Source organism: Macadamia integrifolia, chromosome 13 (genome assembly GCF_013358625.1).
Source record: "Macadamia integrifolia cultivar HAES 741 chromosome 13, SCU_Mint_v3, whole genome shotgun sequence".
NCBI lineage: Eukaryota > Viridiplantae > Streptophyta > Magnoliopsida > Proteales > Proteaceae > Macadamia > Macadamia integrifolia.
Window position 1 is genome coordinate 6943203 of NC_056569.1, and position 27377 is coordinate 6970579.

Genomic DNA, 27377 nt, shown 5'->3' on the forward strand with positions numbered 1-27377 from the left:
CTATATATTATACAGTTATACATAATAATATCACGCGGTCAAAATAACAGGGCTAGTCCGGGCTTGCCTAGCCTTGAAATGACAGGAAAAGACGAATTAACATAGGAATCAGACGTGAATTAACATAAATCTCCCTTTTTTGCCATTTTCTCGTTGAAGTTTCTTAAACCCGTTGTAGTTAGAACAACAAGACTTTTTAATTAAAAAAACCTCTAAAAACCAAAAATCTGTGCAAATTTATGCTTCTTTTTCTCATTTCATTTCTCAGGTTTCAACCAATTTCGGTCCAATCTGAATCATAGCTGTGATTACAAGTGACATTGAGATTCTACCAAATTGAATAACAAATTTGATCCCCTCTCCAAAGAGCAGGTTCTTTTTTCTTTTTCGTCATGGTTATGCATCAACTAACCATGTGACCCTCCTCTCATCATTCCCATATTCTGAAATGAAGATCTCTAGGATCAAACTTGTCACTTAATCCCTCACAGCCCACTGTTAATGTGCATGATGTCTTCCCTTCTGCATCTCCCCTCTGTTTCCTCTATTATAGTTGCTCCTCAGGTTGCCATCTTGTTGTCCCTGCTGAGATTGCTCATCGAAATTTGAATTTCAGCTTTCACATCCAAAGATCACAGAAAAGGAAGGGAGGGGGAAGCATACATAACTTGAGATCTATCCAATTAAATGGTGTTTCACTGTTTTGAGATCCAAAACAATACAAATCACAAAGAGTCCACATCATTCAAAACATGCTCACTGCAATAATATTGAGTAAGCAAATTGAAAGATCACAGAAGTGTCAAATGATATATTTTCTTGATGTAAAAGAAATCAAATGCCCACATATTCCAAATACGGTAACAAAATAAAAGTTAGTAAAGAGGAGGACATCATCCAACATCTATGCATACATTAAGCTATGAAATTCCATTACCTTTCTCGAGACAAATTCCAAATACAAGTAAACAACAATCCACTCATCCTCTGATAGTGTGCCTGCACATTATAGAGCATGACTAAAAATGGTCAAGGAAAAACACCTCATATTTGATATAACTGACGTATTTATTAATGTTTCCAGGGTACCAAATCAATAAAAGTTAAAGGGACTCAGTAAAAATTGCACCAGGTAAAGAAAATAAAATGTTCAAACCTCAATCAGCACTATCAAGAACATAAGTCTGAAGCAAAAAAGTGGTTTGCTTAAGCACAAGAAAGAAAAAGATGCAGAAGAAAGGAGAGCAGATAAACTCACTTAGGTCCTGGTTTCCATAGCCTAAGGCACCAAGCCTCTGCATAAGTTCAGCGAATTCCGGTTTCTTCAAGTACTCGTCCACAAATTCATGAGAGTTATTCACGAAAACAAGCTCCAGATCATACAGTAAATCCCAAATACCAAAGCATCAAATGGGTAATATTGGGTTCAATGCCTCTTCAAATCATCAGATCTAACAGCTCATTTGCTTCTTTCATCATTTTTTCCTTTGTAGAAAGCATCCACCAACATACACAGTGAAGGTAATTACATCAAGTGAGATTCCTTATCCAACAATCCATTCAACAAATTAGTGGCTTCTTTCCATCGGCTAGTATTTCCTAGGCCATAAATCAAAACACTTAAGGTCACAACATTAGGAGAGATTCGTAGTCCCAACATTTTATTTAGCAATCTAATGGCTTCTTCCCATTGGCCAGAAATGCATTGACCATGAATCAAAGAGTTGAAAGTGACAACATCAGGCTTTTGTCCCCTTTGAAGCATCAATTCAAATAGTTTATATGCATCAGTAGTCCTTCCTTCTTTGCAAAGACCATCTATCAGGATGTTGAAAGTCACGACATCAGGAGAGAGTCCAAGTCCCAACATTTTATTTAGCAACCCAGTGGCTTCTTCCCATTGGCCAGAATTGCATTGACCAGGAATCAAAGAGTTGAAAGTGACAACAGTAGGCTTTTGTCCCCTTTGAAGCATCAATTCATATAGCTTATGTGCATCAGTAATTCTTCCTTCTTTGCAAAGACCATCTATCAAAATATTGAAAGTCACGACATTAGGAGAGACTCCTAGTCCCAACATTTTATTTAGCAACCCAGTGGCTTCTTCCCATTGACTAGAATTGCAATGGCCATGAATCAAAGAGTTCAATGTGACAACAGTAGGCTTCAGTCCTCTTTGAAGCATTAATTCAAACAACTTATGTGCCTCAACAGTTCTTCCGTCTTTGCATAGACCGTCTATCAGAATGTTGAAGGTAATAACATTTGGTGAGATTTCATGGTCCAACATTTCATGGAACAAATTTGCAGCTTCTTTCCATCTACTTAAATTGCATAGCGCATGAATCAAACTACTGTAGGTAACAACAGTCGGGGAGAGATGTTTCCCACCCATATCAGAGAATAAGTTCAGAGCCTCATTTAGCTTTCCTTCTTTGTAATGGCCATCAATGACTGCATTATACATCATAACAGTAGGCTTACATTTACCCCTGAGTTCTGTCGCCTTGAGCATTTCAAGAGCCTCACAAGTGTTTCGAGTCTTGCAGAGCCCATTGATTATGGTTAAGTAAGTGACTTCATTACAAGGGTACCCTTTGTCGAGTATCTTGTGAAACAACTCTTTGGCCTCTGCAATTTTATCCACAGTACAGAGAATCTTAAGCAGGGTAGTCAATGTGACAATATCTGTCTCGAAACCACGTTTCATGATGATCCCAAAAAGAGAAAAACCCAAATCTGGACGATTCAATCCACAGAAACAGTTTAGTAAGATGGTTAGTGTAGCCACATTGGGCTTAATTTGCGAGGAATACATGTTTTTGTACATAAAAATTACAGTTGAATGGTGTTTGTATCTGGCAAGTGTTCCAAATAGTTGATTGAAAACACCAATTTTTGGTAAGGGTTTTGAATGAATCAATAGGTGGTATCTGCGGAATGCTTCGTCAACACTAATGGAGGTACCTGAACTTGATTTGCAACCATCATCTTCTGTAGTATTCTTGAACAACTGGACAAGACTCGCTCGCGGATTTGTTTTAGTAGCTTTAGAAGAAAGAGATGAAACAAGCAGAGATGGCGGAAGAAAAAGGCTAAGAGAAGACCACCTGCCCATTTGAATTCCATTTTTTGAAATGGTAATAGCATCCATAGTTCTCGACGAGCTCCACATTCCCTTCACTTCACTTCGTCTCTACAAACACTTCTGCTTTCAACTTCTGTCAAAGATTTGATGGATAAGACATGGGCTGGGACGCCGGGTGAGCATGTAAAAATCGGTATCGTGTATCGGCCGGCTCTAAACTGAAACTGATATTATATATATTGATTCGTATCGGCCAGTGTTTTCGCCCTAAAAAAATTGATATCGTACATGTTTTGTTCATTTTAATTCCCTACTCTATGGTAGAATTGCAACCAGATATCAATATATATTAAACCAAAAAGAAAAGAAAGAAAAGAAAAGAAGATATCTATACATATTAGTCCAACATATCGATACGATACAGGCCCTTAATAAATATGATACACGCCAAAATGGTATGGGAAGAAAAAAAATTTGTTTCAGACCATTTCAACCTGTATCAGTCAATACAACCCGATACAATCGAGGTAGGCTTATGCGGAATAGCAGTAATAGCTAGTAGCAGTCACCACCCATTGAAGCAGTAAAATAGAAAAGGCATGATCCAGATTAGTTATATGTCAAATTTCACAGCGAAATTCATTCATTTGCCATTGATGTATTAAAGTCTTTTTCTTATATCTTTGGCAATTCATTTGTTTTTTAAAATATAATGAATCTTCAAAGCTCTATATTGACACGTGACGAATTGAGTTCAAATTTGACATATAATCAGAGTATTAGGGGGCATATTTGTAAAAAAAAATTGGGTTTTGAAATGTATTTTATCTATACAAATACTTTGCTATCCAACAGTCAGAATAACCATATCATTTATCCACGCCGTAAGGCATGTAAGACTTCTGCGTTGTATACGACACTCCAAGAAGCCAAAATTTTACCTCCTGCCTCATATAGAAATATCATGGTTTAGAAAATCAATCAGAATCGATGGAGTCAGCAGATTTGAAAAACATATTGGAATCGATCATGAATGCCCACAGAACTCACTTTTGCCATTTTCTCCATTTAGTTACTAAAAAGTGCAGAGAATCGATGAAACGTACCTGTTGTAGTTATTATTACAATACAAAAACTGTAAAAATAAAAATTTGTTGTAATCTATACTTCTTTTCTTGATTCTATTTTCTCAATTTTCGACCAATTTTGATCGAATCTGAATCATAATTGATAGATGCTGATTCCATCTCCGATTCGGAGTTTTTAAACCTTGAAAAATATAAAGAGAAAGACCCAAAATGTTACTTGGAATTACAAGCGATAATGAGATTCTGCAAAATTGAATAACAAATTTGATCCCCTCTCCAAAGTGCAGGTTCTTTTTTCTTTTCTTTTTTTTATTTTCTTTTCCATCATGGCTATGCATCAACCGTTCCTGCAGCCTCCTCTCATCATTGCCATATTTTGCAATGAAGATCTACGGGATCAAACTTGGAACTATTCCCTTCACACCCCACTGTTAATGTGCATGATGTCTTCCCTCAATATCTGCGTCTCCCCTCTGTTTCCTTTATTATTGTTGCTCCTCCGGTTGCCATCTGGTTGTCCTCGCTGAGATTGCAGAGAGAAATTTGAATTTCAGCTTATACATCAAAAGATCACAGAAAAGGAAGGTGGGGAAGCATACATAACTTGAGATCTATCAAATTAAATGGTGTCTCACTGTTTTGAGATCCAAAATGATACAAATCAAACAGACACCCAGCTTATCAAAATAATAGTGTCATAGCTTGATTTTTCCATGCATATAGTTGGGCATCTATGTAAAGAACTACATCCCTATTACGATCATTCACAAAGGTCTATGATCAGGTAATTATGCCTCGAGTCAGAGTTTCAAAGATCACACAAGTGTGAAATGATATAGTCTCTTAATGTAAAAGAAATCATATGCCTGCATATTCCAAATACAGTAACAATATAAAAGTTAAGAGTAAACAGGAGGACATTATCTAACATCTATACATATGTTAAACTATGACAATTTCATTACCTTTCTCAAGACAAATGCCAAATACAAGTAAACAACCTCCCACTCATCCTCTGATAGTGTGCCTGCACACTACAAAGTATGACTAAAATTGTCGAGGAAAAACACCGTAAAATTGATATAACTGAAGTATTTACAAATGTTTCCAGAGAACCAATTGACTTCATAAAAATAGCACCAGATAAAGAAAGTAAAATGTTCAAACCTCCAGCAGCACTATTAGGAACATAAGTCTGAAGCAAAATGTGGTTTGGTTTATGAGAAGTGAAGCACGAAAAAGAAAGAGATGCATAAGAAAAGAGAGAAAATAAACTCACTTAGGTCCTGGTTTCCATCGCCCAGGGCACCAAGCCTCCGCATAAGGTCAGCAAATTCCGGTTTCTTCAAGAACTCGTCCACAAATTCATGGGAATTCTTCACAAAAACAAGCTCCAGATCATACTGTAAAGCCCAAATATGGTTGTCAATTAGGTGGTCTGGGGAGCAATTAATCAATAAATTCAGGTTCATTTTATCCCAGGAAAAACTTGATCTATCCAATTTTTTTTTTTTAATTTAATTTAATGTGATGTAGACAAGCATTATCACAAATACTACAGCCATAGGCTTAAGAAGAATCAGGCCCATGGTTCTTCAACTGGACCTTTTGGTTCAGGACAGACCAAGCCCATGGTCTGGGTGTCACTAGTTCACTGAAAACCAGAATCGTGGGGGTGGTTAAGTAGTTTATTTAAGCATTTAGTATATACTACTTAGATATCATTATTGCATCATTCTTTTGATTTCAGTTTCTATTGTACAAGGCATCCACTACATGCATGGCCACACATCTTTTTTAATTTTCTATTTTCTGTTTTTTCTATCTAGAGGTTGCCACAAGTGCTTACAACTATCTATATACTGTAAGGGCCTTAGTGCCTACACCCATGATTTATAAATGAGGATCGATTTGGATTTGTGCCCTAGTTTGCTGTGAGGAATAGTGGCGGTGAGACTCCATTGTGGTTATTGAGAGATGATCAAGGCCATAGGTGAGAATCCTTGATCATATTGCCCTTCTTCTTCGTTGTTTCTATTTGTTATTGCTGCAATCTCTGTTTTGTGAGGTATTGATACTTGCTGTATCAGTGCTATTGTTTTCTGTTCAAAGAGTTGAAAGTGTTTAATCTTATCAAACCAGTACTACCAAGAGCAAAGACTGGCATCAACCTTGGCCCGCTGCACCTGTTCTGTTGGAGCTATAGCGCAGCAAATCTCAGACCACAGGTAACTCTTATTCTGGCTGAAAGAATCAGCTAGTGTTTGGAGAGTGTAGTCTTACCATTGGGACCTTCCTTCGATATCAGTTTCAACCATGCCCCCTCCTCGTCAGTTGGGCATGTATGGGCACCTTTCCTTCTCCAACCTTATTCATTCTATAGGGATAAAAACCACATCCAGTGGCTGGATTTCCTTCTAGTCTGTGACTGGTTATTTTTCTCGCAATTTCAAATTTCTGGCCTAGGGTGTTATCACCACATCTGGCCATCAGATCATTGAGATCTTTTGAAGTATTAGACTGCCTTCGAAGCCCCCTTCAACCTGAGTTGTGGTGTCATCCACTGGTTCTATCAGCTTGGATTGTAGCCTTAAAATTATTAACCACTTTTGGCTTGTAACTCTCAACTCAGCCATTAGTTGATGGTGGTATATAGCAGGTTACCTCCTTTGCCTAAGACCTACATCTGATCCAAGTTTGAGGTACCCTAGTGTGTGTGTGATATCAATAATTGATATTTCTGAAATTCCATAGTAACTAATTTCTTTAATGTGTTGTAACTATTACTCCATCCGTTGGATTATCATTTTGTACTGTTGCTGTAGGCTTGTAGCCATACACATGGCCTGGTTTGAAGTCTAATCCGAGTCCAGGTTTTGTGGCTATTAAGCGACCAACATTTCTGTAACAACTTAGCTGACAATCCCACTTGCGGTTAGGAAATACAACTTACTGTTCAGTGAGCCTAACCCTATTATTTTGGGATGTTGACAGATCAAGTTAACAGTAGCTTTAGACAATACTGAACGTGATCTCATTAGTTATTTCTTAACTCTAACCCAACCACCACATTAAGATACAAATTACACCAAGTAACTATGATGCAGCCACTGGGGTTGTTCAATAGCAAACCAAAACATTAACCAAGAGGGGAAGCAGAAGGTGACATGCCTATTGTCATTCTCATTGGTGTGGCATCATTTGCCGTTCCCCTATCCTCTGAGATCATAATCCCACAGCATCGTGACCATCCACCCACCAAATTAGGGAAAATGGCAAATAAAACAGGCCATCAGTGCTCATAGCTCTTCCCCTATAATTTGGAAAAGGGCAAAAAGCAACCTGCTCTGGTAGGTAAGAGCTAAGGTCGATACAAATGTACTACTGGAATCCCTGGGTTGAAAGGAAAAAAACAAAAGCACATCAAAACAAAATTCAAACCTCCTCTGCCAATGATTTGAAAATGGGGAAAGGAACAATCCATTCTGGACAATCAACTGCATCCTGCAACAAAGTTCAAATGATCTCAAAAACAATAACTGACACAGTTAACAACCGACTCCCAAAGTTGAAAGGATAAAACAGAAGAAAAAGTTAAACATGTGATAACTTAAAGACAATATCATAAATGAAGAAACTCCAGCGTACTGCACACAATGTGGTAAAATTTTCAGGTTTTCTAATTCAAAGGACTCAACCATCAAAGCAGGCTTATGTTAGAGAAGTTGGTCACTAATCATTTCGAAAAACAAGTTTTTTAACAAACATTTTATTGATGAAATTCATGTCTGCAATAAACCAAGATTAGCAGGAGTGTGGAGAAAAGTTAATGAGATAGATTGTTGTATTGTACCTCTAAATGGAATTTGTACTTGATACCGAATGGGCTAGAAGATTTAAATTTCTGAGCCACACAACAATACAGATTAGCAAGGAACTTAAATAAGCACATAATCCTTTTACCATATCATGGCAGCTAACAATAAAAGAGAACTCACCTTTTGAGCATATTCATCATCAAAATGAATCCAATATACGCTGTTCCCAAATGCTAGCCCTTCCACTGCATATTCAAGATGGAAAAAGCATTGGCTGTTAAGAATGATTAAAAATAGTCCGTCGTCCCAAACAGTTAACTTTAGGTAAATTAGCAAATATTGAAAAAACACATGACCAGCATGAACCAAAAGACAGAACAAGAACATCTAAAAGGACACAAACAGTTCACTAATACTTGAACAATTCAGAAAAAAAATAAAGCCTGATCTGATCGGACCAGCCATTTGCAAGGATTTGATGCTCTAGTAATTCAGTACTTACAACTCCTCACTAACATCTAAAGTCTTTTACTAGAAGTATTTAAAAAAAATTACAGCAATGACTAAGTTCATCAATAAGAGTAATCATGGATGACATCAACTGCTTTTATTCACTTTCTTTCGATTAGTGAACAAGGCTTTGTTGATCTACTGTGTTTCCTAGAAAGGTAACCCCATTTCCCAGAATACCAACAAACTTTGATTTGTACCACAGTACAATATATCAAACAAAACATTTTCCTAGAAAACCTCTCTGTGATATTGAATTTCTTCTGAAATAAAAGAATAGATGAAGACTACAGGAAAAATAAATCGAAACAGAATTTTACTCCAAAATTTGCCAATAATTGTTTCTTACTCAAGCCCCCCCCCCACATAAAAAAAGAAAAAAGAATTCACATCCACAGGGAAGAAAAGAGAATAACATTCCAGCAGCATCACTGAGGGGCCCAAATTACAGAAACAAAAAATAGACCAATTTCTCATGCTCTCAATAAACAAAGAACAATTCTCTCAACCATGTCAATGAACGCTAAATAAAAAACAACCCACCCTGGTAGGGAAATGCTATGGCTCAAATCAGAAATACCTTCTCTAAGCTTTTTGATGATAACATTTGCATCTGGCATTGTTCCAATGAAGATGCCACCAGGACGCAGTAATGCGGATACATTGGCCAATGCTCGTCGTGCACGTACCTCTGTAGACCACGAGTAGTGCATTGCAAACTGCAAAAAAATTTATATTGTTTGATGCTTTAATTATTTAATAACAATTAAAGAAACCCCGGAGAGCCATGTTGGCACATTGCATAGTTCACTAATAAACAACAAGGCACCAAGAATATTTAGTCAAGTTAGTTTTTAAAGGGGGATCAAATATTATGAAAAATATTCATGACTGCTTTCTGAAACATAGAATAAGCAACAAGCACATCTCGAAATACTGCTTAATGGCCTTTCTGCCTTTCTGCCTTTTCCAATGTAAAATCAGAGTTTTAATTAAATAGTCTGTTCAATAATGGATTATTGTAATAATGGGTTTTAAGGGTTATATCCAAACGGACCCTTAATCCCTTTTTGGGTGTTATACTATTATAAATAGAGGACTTTGCTCATTAATGCACAAGTCCTATTTCCCCAATTCTTTATGATATCAAAGCATGTTCAGTATGATCGTACTAAGCATGTGGAGATTGATAGGCATTTCATCAAGGAGAAGTTGGAGCAAGGCCTTATCTGTATTCCTTTTACGCTGGAGTGAAGATCAATTAGCAGATATTCTCACAAAGGGACCTAATAGTAAATCTTTTTATTTTATTTTGTCCAAGTTGGGTATGTGTGATATCCATGTACCAACTTGGGGGGGGGGGTGTCGAATAATGGGTTTTAGGGTTATATCCAAACGGATCCTTAGGCTCTTTTTGGGTTTTATTTTGTTATAAATAGAGGACTGTGCTCATTAATGCACAAGTCCTAACTCCCTAATTCTTCATATTCAAGCATCAGAAAATTCAAATTCTAACATCTCCAAGAGCCATGAAGGTGCATTTTTATTGGTGTTTTCAGGTCCAAATTGGTAGGACTGACTATATCACTGCGGAACTCAAGGCAAGTCTAAGAGACTGAAGATGTCTTCAGCTAATGAATGGATTGATATGGTTATTGAAGGCGTCTCAAAGTTGATGATTTGCTTGTTCCATCTTCTACGCTGTGGAGATATTCATGTCTCATACGGAAGCTAGATTTTTAAACTCTCAAGGAACATTATCGTTTTAATTGATATTGAGATCTGACAACACTCCTGCTGATAACTGTATAGGAAGGGGTCAACAGTCTCTTGACTAGGGTCCCTATCCTACAGGCTAGTTGTTTTTGTAGCCTTCGGGCTTAAGACCATTTATCTGTATTTGCTGATGCCATTATTTTTGGCCTTGTATTATTCTTCCTCTGTGCATAATCTTTTGTTACCTACCAAAAACAAAAGTTAATAATAATAAAGCTAGCAGGTCCTTTCCACTTAAATGGTATTTTCTTGATTTGAACAAGCAAAGAATAATAGACCCTATGCATTTCATGGTTCTCAGCACCACAGTTCAAATGAGCACTATGGTTTACCATCCAAATTAATGAACTAGATATCTTAAATCATCAAGCAAGAGATAAAAGAAAATTACTCCCCCCCCCCCCAAGAAGAATTTGTTAGTTCTCATCAGGAAATGAGAAACATAAACACTAGAACAAAACCAAGACAGAAAGACCATTAAATAAAACGCTTGCAACTTCGAATATATCAAAATGTTCCACTCACCTGACAGCTACATATATCAAATGGTGCATCATCTTCCAGAACTTTATCCAAGCGTACCTGAAATCCATCAGCACAAGGTGGATTTGGCAATTACCTAACTGGTAATATTATAATGATGTTAAATAGTACCAACTATAAAGTAAAAAATATATTAGCATGATCAGACAGCTTAAAAGCAATTCCAACCTAATCATTCCAAAGCGATTATGTACAATAAGATAGTATCTAGTATCTGCAAATGTGAAAGAAACTTTGTTGGTTCTCATTTAAATCAAGCCATGCAAACATAGAATAGGTTGACAAGTAAAAAACATATGCACTCTACGAAATGCCGATGTAAATTCTCAGGGAAAGAAAAACACAAAACTAGGGATCATATCAGAAACTTTACGGTCCAATTGCAGACGCCAGATAAGACGACTTGATTACAAAAAGAAGCAAAGGTGACAGATAATAGCAGCTACCTCAAAACAATCTCCACAGATAAGCCGTGCAGGGAAGGTAAACTTCTTGCGACGTTGGTGGTGGTCTGCATCACCATTATAACGTGTGCGACAGTCTTCTATCTGGCTCATGATTGTTTTAAGGCAAAGAGAAGGTCAGTGAGAACAGAAAAAATCTACCAGCATAATTTGTAAATTATAATGGTGATAAAGACTTGACATCACAACATATCATGTATTTCATGGGAACCAATAATAAGGTTTTCATGACTGATTGGAGAATAATAATATACTTGTTAAAGGAACCAAACAAAATAACTTTTATTTCATCAGTGAAACTGGTAATGAAGGATCCTTTCAAATAACCGAACATAAAGGCTATTACGGAAGTTTAGAAAAGGATGCAAGCAGAGAAAGAAAAAGAAAATTAAGTTATTTTCTTCCAATTATAGTAAAATGGTCATCCATAAGTTCAATTATGCCGTAGAAGAGATAAAGGAATTGTGAAAGGAGTTTCAAATTTTTGGCATTGAAGGACATAAAACAGGGCAGGCTGGTGGGCCTCATCACAAGTGAGGATGATCTTAATCTTACAGAAAGCATCAACTGGTGGAGTAGATTTAAAAGTGACAATAATAGGGCAGCTTTTTAATAATTAAATGGCTATTTAGCTGCATATTAAACGCATCTGCCATCTACCACCATATCTCTGACTGACTGACAATGTTGGGTGCTCCGTCAATGTACTTAGTCAACATCTAACAGAGGTAGCTGCCACAAGTTGATGAGTCTTTCGCAAACATTCTCAAACCCTCAGGGCTTAAAAGGGTTTCAGATTCCACAAGCAAGTACGGAGGAATTTTTCCCCTATAGTCTATAAAAAGTACAGCGAAGGAAAATTAACCAATTGAGCTATTCCTCGCTTTATCTGGGACTCAACTGTGAAACTCTTTAGTTGCTGACTTGTCTTTAGGTCAAAAACATTTTTGACTTGAAATTGAACGTGCTAGGAAGAATGTGGGGAAAGCTCGAGCGAAGAAAGATGATGACTTGTACAACAAATTGGATACCAAGGAAGGGGAAAATACTATTCATAAAATAGCCAAAATACGGGAAAGGACGAGTAGAGATCTCGATCATGTTCAATGTGTTAAAAGTGAGGATGGTAGAGTGCTGGTTAGTGATGAAGACATTAACAGGAGATGGGGTGAGTATTTTTGCGAGTTACTAAATGAAGACAGCTTAAGTAAGAGTGGGGTAAGTATCTAACATGACAGCATGTATCACAGATACGTTCGGAAGATAGGTATGACCGAGATTAAAGAAGCCTTAGGAAAGATGAAAGTAGGTAAGACACCAGGCCCAAATGAGGTCCCAATTGAAGTGTGGAAGAGTTTAGGATTATGTGGGGTTTCCCGGCATACCAAGTTGTTCAACAAGATTATGAGCACTAGAAAGATGCCTAGTAAATGGAAGAGAAATATAGCTGTCCCAATCTACAAAAATAAAGGCGATATCCAAAGTTGCAACATTTATAGAGGCATAAAACTCATGAGTCATACCATGAAATTATGGAAAGGTTATCAAGGTCCATATAAGAAGAGAAACCATTATCTCAAGGAACCAATTCGGTTATATTCCTAGGAGATCCACGACGGAAGCGATTCACCTTCTTAGGATGCTTATGGAAAGGTCTAGAACCTACAAGAAAGATCTCCAAATGGTCTTCATTAACATAGAAAAGGCATATGACAGAGTCCCCAAAGAGCTCAATTGACATGTATTGGAGAAGAAAGGGGCGTCAAGTAAATATGTAGATATTATTAAAGACATGTATGAGGGCGTGGTGACAAGTGTGAAAATCGTGGGAGGTCAAGGCGATGAGTTTCCTATCACTATTGGGTTACATATGGGATCCGCTTAAGTCGTTATCTATTTACGCTTGTCATGGATGAGTTAACCAAGAACATTCAAGGGGAGGTTCCGTTGTGTATGCTTTTCACCAATGATATTGTGCTAGTGGCTGAGACTGTGGCTGAGATCAAAGATAGGTTGGAGTTATGGAGATCTACCTTGGAATCTTAGGGTCTTAAGATTAGTAAAACAAAAACGAAGTCTATGGTGTGTAAGTTTAGCCAATCACGGACGGATAACAATGTAATGAAACTTGAGGAGAGAGATCCCACAAAGCAACTCTTTCAGATATTTGGGATCAATCATAAACAAAGATGGTGAGATCGACGATGATGTGTCTCAGAGAATTAAAGCAGGATGGATGAAATGGAGAGGTATGTTTGGAGTGTTGTGTGATCGACGTATACCTCTAAGGCTTAGAAGGAAAATTCTACAGGACATCGTAAAACGGGCTATGATGTATGAATGTTGGGCAGTCAAGAAGCATAAGGATGTGCAACAAAACTAGGAGAGAGAGAGTGAGGGATGATCAGGTTAGAGTTGATTTGGTAGTTGTTCCGATTCAAGACAAGCTCAGAAAATGTCGCTTAAGGTAGTTTGGTCATGTTCAACGTAGACCTTTAAATGCTCTTGTTAGCAGGAGTGATCGGATCCAGATGGAAAAAACTAAAAGAGCTAGGCGCATGCCTGAAATGACTATTGATGAGTTGGTAAGGAAAGATATGCAGAAGCTAGGGCTGGATCCTAGTATGACATCAAACAAAGTAGTTTGGAGGGCAAAGACCCATGTTGCTAATCGCATTTAAGTGGGATGTCCCAAAGGTGTTGTGTTGCTCTGTTTCGTTTCTTTTCTTTTTCTTTTCCCCTTTTCTTTCCTTTGCTTTTTATGTTGCTCAGTCGTGAATCCATATAGCCAACCCCATTAAGTTGGGAAAAGGCTTTGTTGTTGTTGTTGTTGTTGTTGTTGAATAATTATAATGTAGTTACGATAGAATTAAAGTTAATTCAGAGAATTCCAAAAACGAAGGAAAAAAAAATGCTAATAATGCATGCTAAAAACAGACTACTTATCCCAATTGCATTATTGACGTATATTGAACATCTAGGAAGAGAGAATCACAACCAAGGAAAAGAGAAGTGTTTTTGCACTTTACCGAGCCTTCAGCTATATCAATGCCAACATAATATCCAGCCTTCGCCTTGTCCCATTTGATCAAATCACCACCCTGGGTGAAAATATAAATAACAGAGAATGTGCACTGAGAACTTCAAAAAGAGCAATAATGGCCACAACTATTGCTTCAAAGTTCAAAAAAAAGCCCAATATGCCGAACATATTACCAGCAGATAAGAGTAAGTATTCATGACAACCAAAGAAATGGAAAACATAGACCCATTAAATAAAAGCTACACAAGAATGAAGAAACCAAGTTTTTACCTTGCCACAAGCCAGATCTAGAACAGAATCTCCCCGGCGAGCATACAGCTGAACGAGAACACTTTTAATCTGCTTTCATAATAGTTGAAATAAAGAGAAATCAAATCAAAAATATGTTTTTTCACAACGCAAATAGGTGGTAGGACTCTTCTAATCTGAAGCCTAAGCCAGGAAAGAATGTGATGTAAGATTGAACTATACATTATAAGCTTAGTTCCATGTATCAAAATGGAAAACTGAAAGGAAATAATAAGAGGAGCAGTTTTGGATGAGAAGAGCAAAGCAACGCTACCCAGTTGTTTAGTTTCTTTAAATGGATAATAGGACTTGCTTCTCGATCCTCTAGAGTTTGATTTGTCCTTGCACTGTAATGGTCGGCCACCTTCCGTGCAAGTTTCTTTGTGCTTTCGTCCTCCTCTGAAAAATGGGTAGAAATAATTAAACCCTTTTCGTCTATAAGATCAAAAACCCATAACAAACTGATTAACCAAGAGCGAAATAAGTTCAATTAACAACACAAAGTTCCAGAGAACTAAATGGATCCTGCCGAAACTTACCATGAGTATCGAATTTGCGCTTCGATTGAGGTGGACCAAAAGAGGTCGAAGCAGATGCTTCATACCCTCGCTTCATCCTTGATGAACAAAACACACCCAAAAAGAGATCCGGTTCTCCTTTTCGGTTATAAGGGTCACCAAAAACAGAGTTTAAAGGATAAAACCCTCGAAACCTAAGGCTTACTCAATGTGGGCGAACTTTGCTTTTAATGGCAGATTTAAGATTGTGGCTCGTATATGAATCACAAATAGAACTCTTCTTGTTGCAATTACTGATGCTTAAGACAATTCTTTCCCTTCTTCATATTGGTTTAGGCCACTGTCCCATTCGGGTCTCTCTCTCACACACACATCACTGCAGTGAAGAATCATTCAAGAACGCAGGTGAGAATTGCTTGTGTCTGCTTCCGCCCTCTGGTCCAGATTCTTTGTCTGTTCCTCTCAATAATAATTTTTCGTTTTTATAGTTTTGTGATGAAGCATTCATTACCTAATCATAATCACTTGATCCTTTCAATTGAGTTCGTTTGGAGCTAATGTATTGTTCAATTTTTTAGTTTCCAAAGGGTAGGAATTATGGTATGATTCACAGATTAAATAAACGCAGCTCCCTTCAAATCAAATGGTTTTGAAGAGATTTTAGGCCTACCTAAAATAAAATTAAAAAAGGTTTTAGGTTTAATTTTATGTTTTTTTTTTCCCCTTTCTTTCTTCAAGAGATTACTATTTGATCATGTGGCTCTTACACCAACATAGGGCTAATGAGATGGTAGAGGCATTAATATGAATGTGATTTTTTTATCGAAAAAATAACCTTGTCAATTTGATGTATCCAATACCAATGCATGGGGCTAATGAGAAGGCATGTGAGAACATTTTTAGTACACGAAACGAAGGGATAACATGATCTTTTGTACCTATTTGCCTATCTATGTCTAAGTGTAGGCAACACTAGAATAGTAGTGTTCCTTCTTCCTTTACCATTTTTATTTCACAAGGGGTTGGTAATTTTGCAAGCCCTTGTGTTTGGGCGTAGGTATCACACGACCATGCAATTTTCTTTTTCCCATTTTTTATAGGAACTTCACGTTGTCCATTTGTATTGAGATCTCCCATGTCAGGCCAATAGATGCACAAAAAGGATGTCTCATGAAGTCATGATTCATATTCAAAGCTCACATGATCATGGATGAAAGATAATGTCAGGGAAGATGGTGCATACATCATCTAATCACTTGTCCTTTTATCTTGGTCCATCCAGTTAAGATTACATGAAACTAACATTCACAAAATACTATAAACAACATAATTATGATGTTGATACAAGATTGATGTAAACCTAAAATCTCGATTATTGAAAATACCCTTATTGTACAAAGCTTTAACCAAAAGTTTTGCCTTAATTATCAGGTTAGAACAAAATTGACAATATGATTATTTGATATAACTCCTTATTTTTTATTTTATTTTATTTTGGTTGAGATATAATTCCTTTTAACTAAAGCGGATCAGGTTCACGTACGAGAACGTCCCTGGTCCGTAGATTTAGAATAAGTTTTCTCTCTCTTCATTTAATATATTCTAAATTTACGGACCAGGGACGTACGAGAACATTCTCGTACGTGAACTTGATCCGTTCGCCCTTATGACTAGTGCTTGGTTACACTGAGCATTTATTATTACTTATTCTCTCCATGGTGCAAGGAGTCATAATCAGATGGCCGATTATGATCAAGTTAGACTAGAACCAGCGAGTCTTGATTATGATTTTGGGTAATTCAAATTGACCTATTCGTATTGGATTTCTAGGGTTTTGGACAATCATCCGTCAATTTCAATTGAATTTGACTTGAGATTGACAAAGGCTAGGCAGATCTCAATGTTGATTCCTCTCTCTCTCTCTCCCCTCCCTATTTTTAAAGAGAGCACACTCTACACCAAGGCTCCTTGTGTCTATCTCTCTCCTTCCCATTGTAGAAGATAAATATGTTTTTTCATAGAGAGGAGAGAGATAAACACGTGAGAGTGATGAATTAGACTACACAACTAGCACTTCTGAAGTTATTTTTTCCATATTTATATTACTTTGGCAACCTTTTTTCAGACTTGTGAGGTTTTTACGTCCTTACATTTACATTAATATTACTTTACCATCCTTTTAAGAATTGTGAGGCCAAGATTATTTCTACCCGAAAAAAAAAAAAAAACCAAGGTGATTCAGCAACCAACTTGGGCTTGAAGCTTAGGGTTTGGTTTAGATACTCCCTTTCTGCTGTCCATTAATTTTCAACTAAAGTTTTGTTTGCTTTCATATAAAACGACATAAAAAGAAATTTTACCTATAAAATAAGATTTTCCATCTTTATTTTATTGCAAATGTAAATATAATAATAATAATAATAATAATAATAATAATAATAATAATAATAATAATAATAATAATAATAATAATAATCTATAGATTCATTTAAGATGCCATTTTCATTGGAATTGTTACAATGAAACAAACGGGGATGTTTCCATGTTTCATTTCCTCAAGGCTCGTTTGTTTGATTGGGTTTTTCTGGTGTGGAATTTAAGGGATGAGATAATTATATCAAATATATTTCATCCCATGAGATTTGAGGGTGTTTGGTAATCTTGGGGTGAGGATTTTGTTTAGACTACAAAAAAAAAGCGAGGCATTTATTGTCAGCCAATGTGACCATCAATTTCTCCCACCCCACTTATTTGCAAAATCCTGCTGATTTGGTGGGACTAAAGATGGAGAAAAATAGTTAGAGATGGACGAATGTCAATTGCAGATCAATCACTCACCCAAGAAAACATGTGTCCAACTACTGTTCGCACCCACCTCTACTCAGCTGTTACCTGTCCATTGCATCAACACGTCTGATCTCTGCCCAACTTCTATCTGAAATCCATCTCTGCAACCAATTTCTCTGCAAGATTTCTCTCTATAGTCGTTTGATAAGGTGAGCGAAAAAGAAAAGAACGCCTAGACTGCAAGATTAAAAAGAAAAAGAAAAATTATTACTCCTCTCCCTTTAAATATAGTTAAATATCAAGCTTTCCCACGTTTTTAATAGATATTTCACTCCTCTCTCTTCAAATGAAAAAATTCTATCAACCGTGCGAAATATTTACGATGCCAATCCGTTGGATTCGACGCCATGAACGATGGTGGCAACCTGTTTGCTTTCCCTCCACTGGAGTCTCAAACAAGATAAGCCGGCGTTCCGTGCCTGAAAAGATTCACGGTCCTTTTATACGGACCGAACCACTTGGTCTGCATCTATCGGTTCTTCCTCTATGGAGGTAGAGATGATTCTTCTTAAGGTTGAAACCCTAGCAAGCTCCATTGGGCTGAAACTCTGCTCGATTAGAACCATAGAGAAGTGAAGCTTTGACGGCGTGAATCCAACGAAGCCCTCTCACAGCTTCTTGCTTGCATCGCCATCTTCATCACCCTCGCCTCCCCCTCCTTTCTCTTTCTCTGTCTTTCTCACACTTGCTTTGCCGTTTTCTTCGTCATTGACCTTTTTCAATTATAAATTCTGGAACAAAAGAAAACGCAAATAAATTAAATGACACCTGTCTCCTCCTCCAGATCTTGATATAATTGAACAGTTTTTGTTTCAGAAAACGTCTTCACGTACCCTATGTAAGACGAATTCGTTTTTAATTCTGGGTTTTAGATCTCAGATCTTTTAGTTTAGTTCAAAGTAATGCACATACGAAAGTTTTTGATGAGTTGATCCGATACGCTGCATCCGCTAGTCGATCTTTCTGATTTAAGCCTTTAAATTAGTTCAAACTAGGGTTGAAAGTTGAAGAATTCGAGACATTAATTAAAGGTGCCCTGGTCTCTGGATCATCTTCGATTTATGGAATATTCTGTATGAGTTCATAATCCATGACTAATACTCTTCTCTGGTTTCAGTCTATCTATAAAAAAATGATTAATCAGTCCATTTCAAAACCCTTCGTTTTTTCGATCTCTTCAATTACAGCTAAGAAACTCAAATCCATAGATTTCTATTATCGGCCAAGAATTTGATTTGATTCAAGGAAAAGGTCAATTCTGAGCTCTCATCTTCTTCTTTGAAGGCGACGAATCTGCCATTAATCTCACGATCTTGCTTCAGCTCCTCTGTTCAATCTCGAACTCAACGGAGAACTCGACGTCCACCATTACTGTTTTTTCCTAATGACCGAATGGGCGGTGGATAAATGATCTTAGGGGACATGGGCACAATAGGGGAAGTTTGGGGCAAAAATGTCAAAATGGAAAAAAGGGAGTACTATTTTGGGTAATTATGTAAACTGGAACCACGGCAAAAGGCTTGGGTAGTTTATGCCCTTCTTCTTTTCGACGGCGGCTGCAGCTTTCATTTCGAATTTCAAGCTCCATAATTTACGCATTAATGGCATCAGTAAACTTTCGCTCTCTTCTTCTCTTCTCGGCACTTCTTCGATTTTTTTTTATATTCTATGGAGAATGGCAGGATACCCATATGGAAGTTCGCTACACAGATGTCGATTACCTTGTTTTCTCAGATGCGGCCGCTCTAATGGCTTCTGGAAAATCTCCTTACGCGAGATCAACTTATCGTTACTCACCTCTACTTGCATTTCTGCTCATACCCAATTCGATTATTCATCGTTCATGGGGGAAGTTCCTCTTCTCTGCCTCAGGTATTGATCATTTTCAGCTATCCCCTGCAATTTTCTCACATCTGTATTCAAATTTGGGTTCGGTTGAACTTTTGAAATTTTGCAACTCTTCGGATCTGTTTACTGGGATTTTGGTTTTTTGGGGCTTGGTTCTTCAGTGTCATTGTCTACCCCTGTATTGCATAATTTTGTTAGAGAGGGATTCTTATTTTATCCAATAGCTTTTCAACACTTATTAAATGGAAATGAGCTGCATTTTGTGATAGCTAAGAAAGAGGCTCGTAAGTCATCTGAAGTTCATCTTGGTTGATGCTCATGGGAACCACTTCAAGGTAGCCTTTCATTCAATTTTCTAGAGTTTAAGTTCGTGATCTTGAACAACATGGATCCGGGAGCTCCTGATCTTTGTTGGTTTTGTGGTCACGGGGAGTATGTGGGTTGTTTTCTCATACTGGTAGTCTGATCACTTTATTATTTGTAATATATTTGCTTTGGTGTCAAGATCTCTCTCTCTCTCTCTCTCTCTCTCTCTCTCTCCAAAAAAAAAAAAAAATGTGCTATTAACAATGGAAAAACTTGTAAATTGTGTCAACTATATGTCCAGTGAAGACATGAATGAGAATGTAAATTGTCATAGACCTGTGTCATCCAGAATTTATGGTAAATTAGGAAATTATAGTTTCTCATACATTTTAGGAAGTGGAACTTGATGTGGGTTGTACTTGATATGTCAATATGCTTAGGTTGTGAATTCTCAATTACAATTGGGTTATATCAAGGATCAACTTTAAGCCCATATTTGTTTGCGCTTATCGTGGATGACTTAACCAGAGACATTCAAGAGTCAACACGAGGTTCCTTGATGTATGCTTTTTGTAAATAATATTGTTTTTGGTGGATGAGACAAAAGCAGGGATTTCCGCCAAGTTTGATTTATATAGGTCAACCTTGGAATCAAAAGGTTTTAAGATAAGTAGAACAATTGCGGAGTATATGTTATGGTCTTGTAAGAACTCAACCCCATAAATCGGCTTACAAGGTGAGGGGACCCAAGACCATATCAACCCACATCAATTTCCATAGGAAACCGATGTGGGATCAGCCCTCACAAGCTGATATAGGATCGTAACATACCACCACGCTTCCGAACCCGACGTCCACAGCGGCCCACTCCGGATCAGGTAGCCCTTTCTAGGCGGCTCTCACTCTGCTCCAGGGTTTCTGCCTAGTGATAGGTAGCCCTTTCCTAGTGGCTCTCACTCTGGCACCAGGTCGCCCCTTCCGCGCATGGGTTGGGCCGAGGATCGGCTGTTCTGATACCACTATTACGGTCCTAGAAGAACTCAACCCCATAAACCAGCTTACAAGGTGAGGGGACCCAAGACCATATGAACCCACATCAATTTCCATAGGAAACCGATGCGGGATTAGCCCCCATAAGCTGATATTGGATCATAACAGTATATGGTGTGTAACTTTAGTTACACGAGCATGGAGAATGAGATGGCGAAAATTAATGAGAGAGAGGTTCCATAAAGTGATTATTCTAGGTATCTAGGCTCAATAATAAATAAAGAAGGTGATACAGAGAATGTTGTTTAAAAAAGAATTAAAAATAGGATAGATGAAGTGGAGAGTTGCTTCCAGAGTGTTATGTGATTGACATTTTCCTTTAAAACTTCAACTAAAGTTTTATAGGACGGTCATACGACCGACTATAATGTATGGTGTGGAATATTAGGAAGTTAAGAAACATCATGTAGATAAACCCAATGTAGCAGTGATGAGGATGTTGAGATGAATGAGTGATAGAACTAGTGGATGAAGCAAGGAAAATGATCATATTAGAGCTGGTTTGCGAGTAACTCTGATACATAATAAGCTACGAGAAACTCGTTTGAGGTGCATGGCCATATTCAAACTTCAACGGAGGCCTTTGGATGCTTCAATAGAGGGTAGTGATTTGATTCAGATTGAAGGATCTAAAAGAGCTAGGGGCAAACCTAAAATAACCTTAGGATAAGTGGTGAGGAAAAACGTGCACAACTTAGGTCTTGTATCAAGTATGATGTCGAATGGAGCTGATTGGAGGACAAGGATCCGTGTATCCGACCCCATTTAGTTGGGATAAGGCTGAGTTGTTTTTGTCGTTGTGTAGTTTCTCATACATTTTGGGAAGCGGAACTTGAAGTGTTGTACTCGAATTCTTGAATGTCAATATGCTTAGTTACTCTTTCCATTGAAAAGAGATCGCATATCGTAGCTTGGAGATGTATGCTGAAGTGGAGACACTTTTTTCCTTTTGGGGTCAGACAAAGAGACAAAGTGTGAGACTACTGGGATGCTCATTTTGTGCTATGAGTATGGGGTTCCGTTCCACTTTTCTTATAATAAAAAAGCCTTTGTGGATCACGTCTTTCCTTAAAATTTATTTATTTTCCTTTTCTGATTTGCATAAAACCACATTGTTACAATTGATATATTTATGTTTTTAACTCTTTTGAAATTCATTTCCTCATCAAGATATTTCTCTAAAATCAGTTTTTCCTATTTTATCATTTTATGTGATCATTGAATGATTTAGACATTTTTTTGTCTTTTATATTTGCTTGTATATTTTCCTGTAATGGCTTGAAGGAAGGGAAAGCTCAATTGCAATAGTTTACAAAAGATGTAAGTTGATTAGTTATGCATTTGACGTGGTCCATTTAGGACACAAACAATACTGGCACCATTTCTGAATGTTCATTTGAGTTTGAGATTTCCTTCAAAATATTATAAAACACTTTTTTCAATAATTTCTTTTTGGATATGTGCCCAAGGAATTGTTGCTCTTACAGTCCCCCTCTACCACTTTATATATCAACCAAAAGAGTTACATCTAAATGAGGAAATAGAAGTCCTACTCTAATTAGGAAATAGAAATGTAGCCTGACTAGGAGATAAGAAAAACTAAAGCTAAGAGATAACACTCTCCCAATCATGGTACATCAAACAACCCACGGTACATATCTTTAACAAACCCAAACACAGTTCATCCCCCACCACCCCCCAACCAAAAAAAAAAAAAAAAAAAGAAAAGAAAGAAAAGAAGAAGAAATCAAAACCCAAAAATGATGGCTAAATGACTGAGCCAGCTCTAGTTTAGAAGATTTGGAATGGTTTTCATGTATACTAATTTTGTTTTGTGTGTATCTAAGATGATTGAGTAACTAATAAGGATGATCTGTATATGTAGAACTACCTTCTTTTTCCATCACTAATGTAAAATCTATTAGATATATCTCCACTGTCCCTCAAAATTGATCTCTGTTCTTTTGCAGATTTACTTGTGGGATTGTTTATCCATACCATATTGAAGCTACGTGGTGTTCCTGAGAATCTGCGCCTTTACTCTGTAGCAGCTTGGCTTTTGAACCCATTCACCTTCACTATTGGAACCCGTGGGAACTGTGAGCCTATTGTGTGTGCCATGATCCTTTGGATCATAATTTGTCTTATGAATGGTGTAAGTTCTGCCACCCATTTTTACTAATTTCCAATTTATTTCTCTTGTTTTTCCAATATAAATAAATCTAGATTTCTTACTGTAAAAGAAAAAAGAAAAAAGGGCAGTAAAAAAATGGTGGATTCCTTTGTTTTAACAAACCCAAACCATTCTTCCCCTCCTCCCCCCACCCCCCCAAACCACCCAAAAGAAATAAAAATAAAAATAAAAAACAAAACAGCAACACCAAGTGAATCTGTTGGCACACAAGCACCGGTCATTTCTGTAATTTTGGTAAACCTCTTCTCCACAGTAACTGTCAATAATTTGAAAGAACAGAATAACTGCAGTAAAAAATTTCCGTCTATTCTTTTTTTCCTGGTAATGCTACAATAAAAAATTTGCTCCATGTCATGTCAAGAATCCAACCCATATAAATTTTCACAATGTACTTGCTACAAACCAGAAAATTACTCACACCCTATATCCACCTTCTGAAGAATGTGGTAGGGAAGTAGGAATTGACTTAAAACCCAGATAGACAGGTAATATAGCAGAAACCAATGATGAAATACATACACAAGTACCCAAATTGCTTGTGACATACTCAGAGTTGAGTTGTGTCTTCCATTGTTATTAGTTCTCTTGGTAGTTTAACAGTTCCAATAGTCAAATTTTCTGTATTTTTACTTTCATTTTTATCTTTTTAGTGAGTGACCATATTTCTTGTGTTATGAAATTTGTCTGTTTGGCTTGATTTTGGTGTTACCAGGTAGGTTTGCGAGTTACTTATATAGTAACCCAAGATTGCAAGATCTCAGTTGGTAGTCATGTGAAAACACAGTGGGGTCTCAGTTTCTGATGATATATTTTTTGTTATAATTTACTTTAGTTGGAGTTTCTCCAGGTCTTCCTAATGCAGAATTCTAAATCAGTATGAAAACCAAAATCATTTGTTACTTTTCTATTTACATTGTATTGCTTTTTGTTTTGTAGCTCTATGTCATTCCTTTATAAGTAAGGTTTAGTTACATTGCCGCTGAATGCATATTTGCTAGAAAGGATTATTTACATGTAGTTGGGTAGTTAGTTTTACAATAGATAGGGAAAGGTGGGTGAAGACTCTGAGAAAATAGTTTGTGACCATCTCTGTTGACTTTCTTTGTGTACTTTATTCAATTCCTGTGGAACAAAACTGTTTACCAACACTAATTCTCCTTTAGATTTATTTTATGGGGCAAAAGTTATCCTGCACCGCCATTAAAAAAAGGATGCGGTATGTAAGTATTATTATGTGCCATTTATGTTGATGTCATTCTGTTTTTTACCTTTACAGGTCGTGTGCGACAGGCAGCCATTTACTATGGGCTTATTGTCCATTTCAGAATCTATCCCATCATCTATTCACTTCCTATTCTTCTGGTTCTTGATCAGCATAGCTTTAAAACTGGCCAGACTCCTGCTATTCAGAAATGGAGTTCTAGACAGCAAAAACAAGACCAGAGTTCTAGGAGCAGAAAAACCTTTTCTCTTACCTCTCTATGTTTTCTCTTGAAGAGCTTTGTGACAAAAGACAGGATATTTTTTGGTTTCATGTCTGGGGCCATGTTCTTCTTTTGGACTGGCCTTTTTTACCATCTCTATGGCTGGGAATTCTTGCATGAGGCCCTGCTGTACCATCTCACCCGCACTGATCCAAGGCACAACTTCTCCATATATTTCTATCATATCTATCTTCATCACCAACATGGGTTTTCGATGGTGGAAAAGCTCTTCTCTTTCCTGCCACAGCTGTTGGTACAGCTGGTTCTCAGCTTCTGCTTTGCACATGACCTCCCACTCTGCCTTTTCGTACAGACACTTGCATTTGTGGCATTCAACAAGGTGAGTTAGGGCGTTAATAACTTTGTATTCTTATTATTATTTTGATTTCTTTTAATACTTATGGTTGTTGATTTTTTATTGAAATTGGGATTACTAGAACCCATTCCCTCTTGGATTCATGATACTCGTTGTTTTTACCGTATCAAATGTCTGATTACTTTGTCACATTCCCTTGCCTTATGGTTTGATGGGTTTAAATGATATCAATTGACAGGTTATCACAGCACAGTACTTTGTGTGGTTCTTTTGCCTGTTTCCTCTGATAATGCCATGGAACACTATGAAAATGAAATGGAAAGGTATATCCTGCATTTTCTTTTGGGTTGGGGCCCAATTGCATTGGCTAATGTGGGGGTATCTGCTTGAATTCAAAGGCAAGAACGTTTTTGTTCAGCTGTGGTTAGCAAGCCTATTGTTCTTGGCTGCCAACACTTATGTGTTGGTAATGGTCATCCATCATCACTTAATCTCTCCAGTCTTTCTACCATTGAAGAAAATGAATTCATTTCGAGAAGATGCCAGAAAGATGAAGTGAGGGCAGAAGTTTTTGTTTCTCTTTTCTTCAGTTTTTTGTATGCTTGAGTTTCTCTTTTCTGCCCTCTCTCGAATGTAGTTATAGTTGTAGTCTTCCACTGTTTTATGTAACCTTTTAATCCTTATTCTAGTAATAACTAACAATTGAATTGGCACCCATTGATCAATCATGTCAAAATATGGGCGTGGAAGGTGCAAGTTAATGCAGCTGGTAAGAGTGGTGGCTTCTTGTTGCCATGTCCTGGGATTGCTCCCACCATCACTTGGGGTGGTTGGGTTGGTTGGTTGGTGGGGATTGTATGCACCAAAAAAAGATTGTGACTTCAAAAATTGGACTGGAATGGCTGGTTGAACTGAATCAAGACAAAAGTGGTTCTCAGAAAAACTGGAGATCAAAATTGAAAAATGGAGTCTTGAGTGTCAGACCCTCAATGGTTCATTGCCTGGACTGATTTTTAAACCTACAGGCTATTTCTCTATTTTATTTTATGAATTTCATATGGTCAACATCATTTACAAAGGCATGATCAATCAAAAAATATCTTCTTTAAACATTTGTTGTTAAATTTTCTTATGATTATACTCAACATGAATGTCATTTGGAAACAAATGCAAGCTTAGAATCTAATGGGGTTTCACACATCTATATCCCCAGTCCTATTGACCAAACTAAATATATAAAAAGTAACATATTTTAAGCCCAACCTCATTAGCAAGGCCCAGCATGCATTGGACTTCTTGCTTCTTGTAAGCTGTAATTGTTTTCATTTCTATTGATGTTTCAATCTTTAATACTTGGGCTAATCACTTTTGAGTAGAGCGACAGAAGGACCTTGCTTGTGTCCCCTGCCCTCTCCAAATTTTAGGATATCTTTAAAATCTCAAGGTGCTCTTAGAATTGTTGGGACTTAGGGTAGAACTTCCCTTTAAAAGTTAGCTATTAAGAAGCGGGTGTCTAAGTACTTATAAATCTTCACATCAGGCTATTCACATAAAATGTGGAATCGATTGCTTTCGTGTATAACCCCAATAAAATTGTGTCACAATTCAATGTGAAACCTTGGTTCGTTCTTGGTATTGTTTTTAATATATGTAGTTTGATAAAGTCAAAGTCATTGGAAAATAAATAATTTATCTTGAAGGATTCTTATCATATTTTTTTATATTTTTTATTCTTCTATGATCGTGGTTAGCATATAAGTATCATAAAAGAAACAAATATGAGAATAGTTCCAATAGTGTTTTATATTCTGGAACATGTCTATTTGGTTATCTTTTTCTTTATTTGTGAGTCCACTCTCCCATATTACTGAGCCAGCTAGATTTCAAGGTCCTATTAGGGTTATCTTTGAGGTTTAGAACACTAATCTGGACTGGCCACACCATCCTCCAGAGGGCAGAAATCTAGGTGACGCACATGGAAAATTATCAATCTTTGAATGTATTTTTTTTCTACTAAAAAGAGGGGGAGGGAAACACTTGTCACCATACTTAATTTTGTTATTTGCAATTATAAGTGGAAATCAAAGAATCTCAATCTTTGGGTTTGTTTTTTTTTATTTAAGAGACAACTGTACCAACCACCAGAGTCTTCTGATGATGCCTCTCAGTCTGACTCTCTATCCATCTTTCTCGACT

At 37.1% G+C, this 27377-nt stretch overlaps 3 protein-coding genes and 1 long non-coding RNA gene across 8 annotated transcripts; 1 reads left to right on the forward strand and 3 right to left on the reverse strand.

Moving 5' to 3' along the window:
* Nucleotides 1–226: 226 nt before the first annotated feature.
* On the reverse strand, nucleotides 227–3206 carry LOC122059298 (pentatricopeptide repeat-containing protein At1g62930, chloroplastic-like). Of its 4 annotated transcripts, XM_042622013.1 has the most exons (4): nucleotides 2968–3206; nucleotides 1259–2739; nucleotides 938–999; nucleotides 227–585 (listed from the first exon to the last, which is right to left on the reverse strand). In XM_042622013.1, exons 1-2 carry the CDS (start codon nucleotides 3173–3175, stop codon nucleotides 1526–1528), a joined length of 1422 nt encoding a protein of 473 aa, XP_042477947.1. In that variant the 5' UTR covers nucleotides 3176–3206; the 3' UTR covers nucleotides 227–585; nucleotides 938–999; nucleotides 1259–1525. The 4 variants fall into 4 exon arrangements, with proteins under 4 accessions (XP_042477947.1, XP_042477946.1, XP_042477944.1 ...); XM_042622012.1 differs by having other exon boundaries at nucleotides 227–582; nucleotides 1259–3206; XM_042622010.1 differs by having other exon boundaries at nucleotides 1259–3206.
* Nucleotides 3207–4122: 916 nt separating this feature from the next.
* LOC122060050 (mRNA cap guanine-N7 methyltransferase 1-like) lies at nucleotides 4123–15655 on the reverse strand. The gene is made up of 13 exons (XM_042623205.1): nucleotides 15158–15655; nucleotides 14893–15017; nucleotides 14601–14669; nucleotides 14317–14388; nucleotides 11270–11371; nucleotides 10806–10862; nucleotides 9085–9223; nucleotides 8175–8239; nucleotides 8030–8080; nucleotides 7618–7680; nucleotides 5456–5579; nucleotides 5142–5203; nucleotides 4123–4699 (listed from the first exon to the last, which is right to left on the reverse strand). Exons 1-13 carry the CDS (start codon nucleotides 15231–15233, stop codon nucleotides 4595–4597), a joined length of 1110 nt encoding a protein of 369 aa, XP_042479139.1. The 5' UTR covers nucleotides 15234–15655; the 3' UTR covers nucleotides 4123–4594.
* Nucleotides 15656–18168: 2513 nt separating this feature from the next.
* On the reverse strand, nucleotides 18169–18957 carry LOC122059925. The gene is made up of 2 exons (XR_006134154.1): nucleotides 18817–18957; nucleotides 18169–18714 (listed from the first exon to the last, which is right to left on the reverse strand). It is a non-coding gene; the product is annotated as an uncharacterized LOC122059925 (long non-coding RNA).
* Nucleotides 18958–19093: 136 nt separating this feature from the next.
* On the forward strand, nucleotides 19094–25898 carry LOC122059924 (GPI mannosyltransferase 1). 2 transcript variants are annotated; one of them, XM_042622999.1, is made up of 5 exons: nucleotides 19094–19593; nucleotides 19718–19855; nucleotides 23158–23340; nucleotides 24658–25205; nucleotides 25420–25898. In XM_042622999.1, exons 1-5 carry the CDS (start codon nucleotides 19515–19517, stop codon nucleotides 25738–25740), a joined length of 1269 nt encoding a protein of 422 aa, XP_042478933.1. In that variant the 5' UTR covers nucleotides 19094–19514; the 3' UTR covers nucleotides 25741–25898. The 2 variants fall into 2 exon arrangements, with proteins under 2 accessions (XP_042478933.1, XP_042478932.1); XM_042622998.1 differs by having other exon boundaries at nucleotides 19094–19855.
* The last annotated feature ends 1479 nt before the right edge of the window (nucleotides 25899–27377 follow it).

Bases quoted from the DNA above. Each gene is read 5' to 3' on its own strand.
- LOC122060050 (XM_042623205.1), bottom strand. From the start codon at position 15,233: ATGAAGCGAGGGTATGAAGCATCTGCTTCGACCTCTTTTGGTCCACCT. The intron at 15,018-15,157 runs GTAAGTTTCGGC...CCCATTTTTCAG, and splicing joins GCGCAAATTCGATACTCATG to AGGAGGACGAAAGCACAAAG. The intron at 14,670-14,892 runs GTAGCGTTGCTT...TTATGAAAGCAG, and splicing joins TAAAGAAACTAAACAACTGG to ATTAAAAGTGTTCTCGTTCA.
- LOC122059924 (XM_042622998.1), top strand. From the start codon at position 19,585: ATGGCATCAGTAAACTTTCGCTCTCTTCTTCTCTTCTCGGCACTTCTT. The intron at 19,856-23,157 runs GTATTGATCATT...GTTCTTTTGCAG, and splicing joins GTTCCTCTTCTCTGCCTCAG to ATTTACTTGTGGGATTGTTT. The intron at 23,341-24,657 runs GTGTAAGTTCTG...TTACCTTTACAG, and splicing joins CATAATTTGTCTTATGAATG to GTCGTGTGCGACAGGCAGCC.
- LOC122059298 (XM_042622012.1), bottom strand. From the start codon at position 3,175: ATGTGGAGCTCGTCGAGAACTATGGATGCTATTACCATTTCAAAAAAT.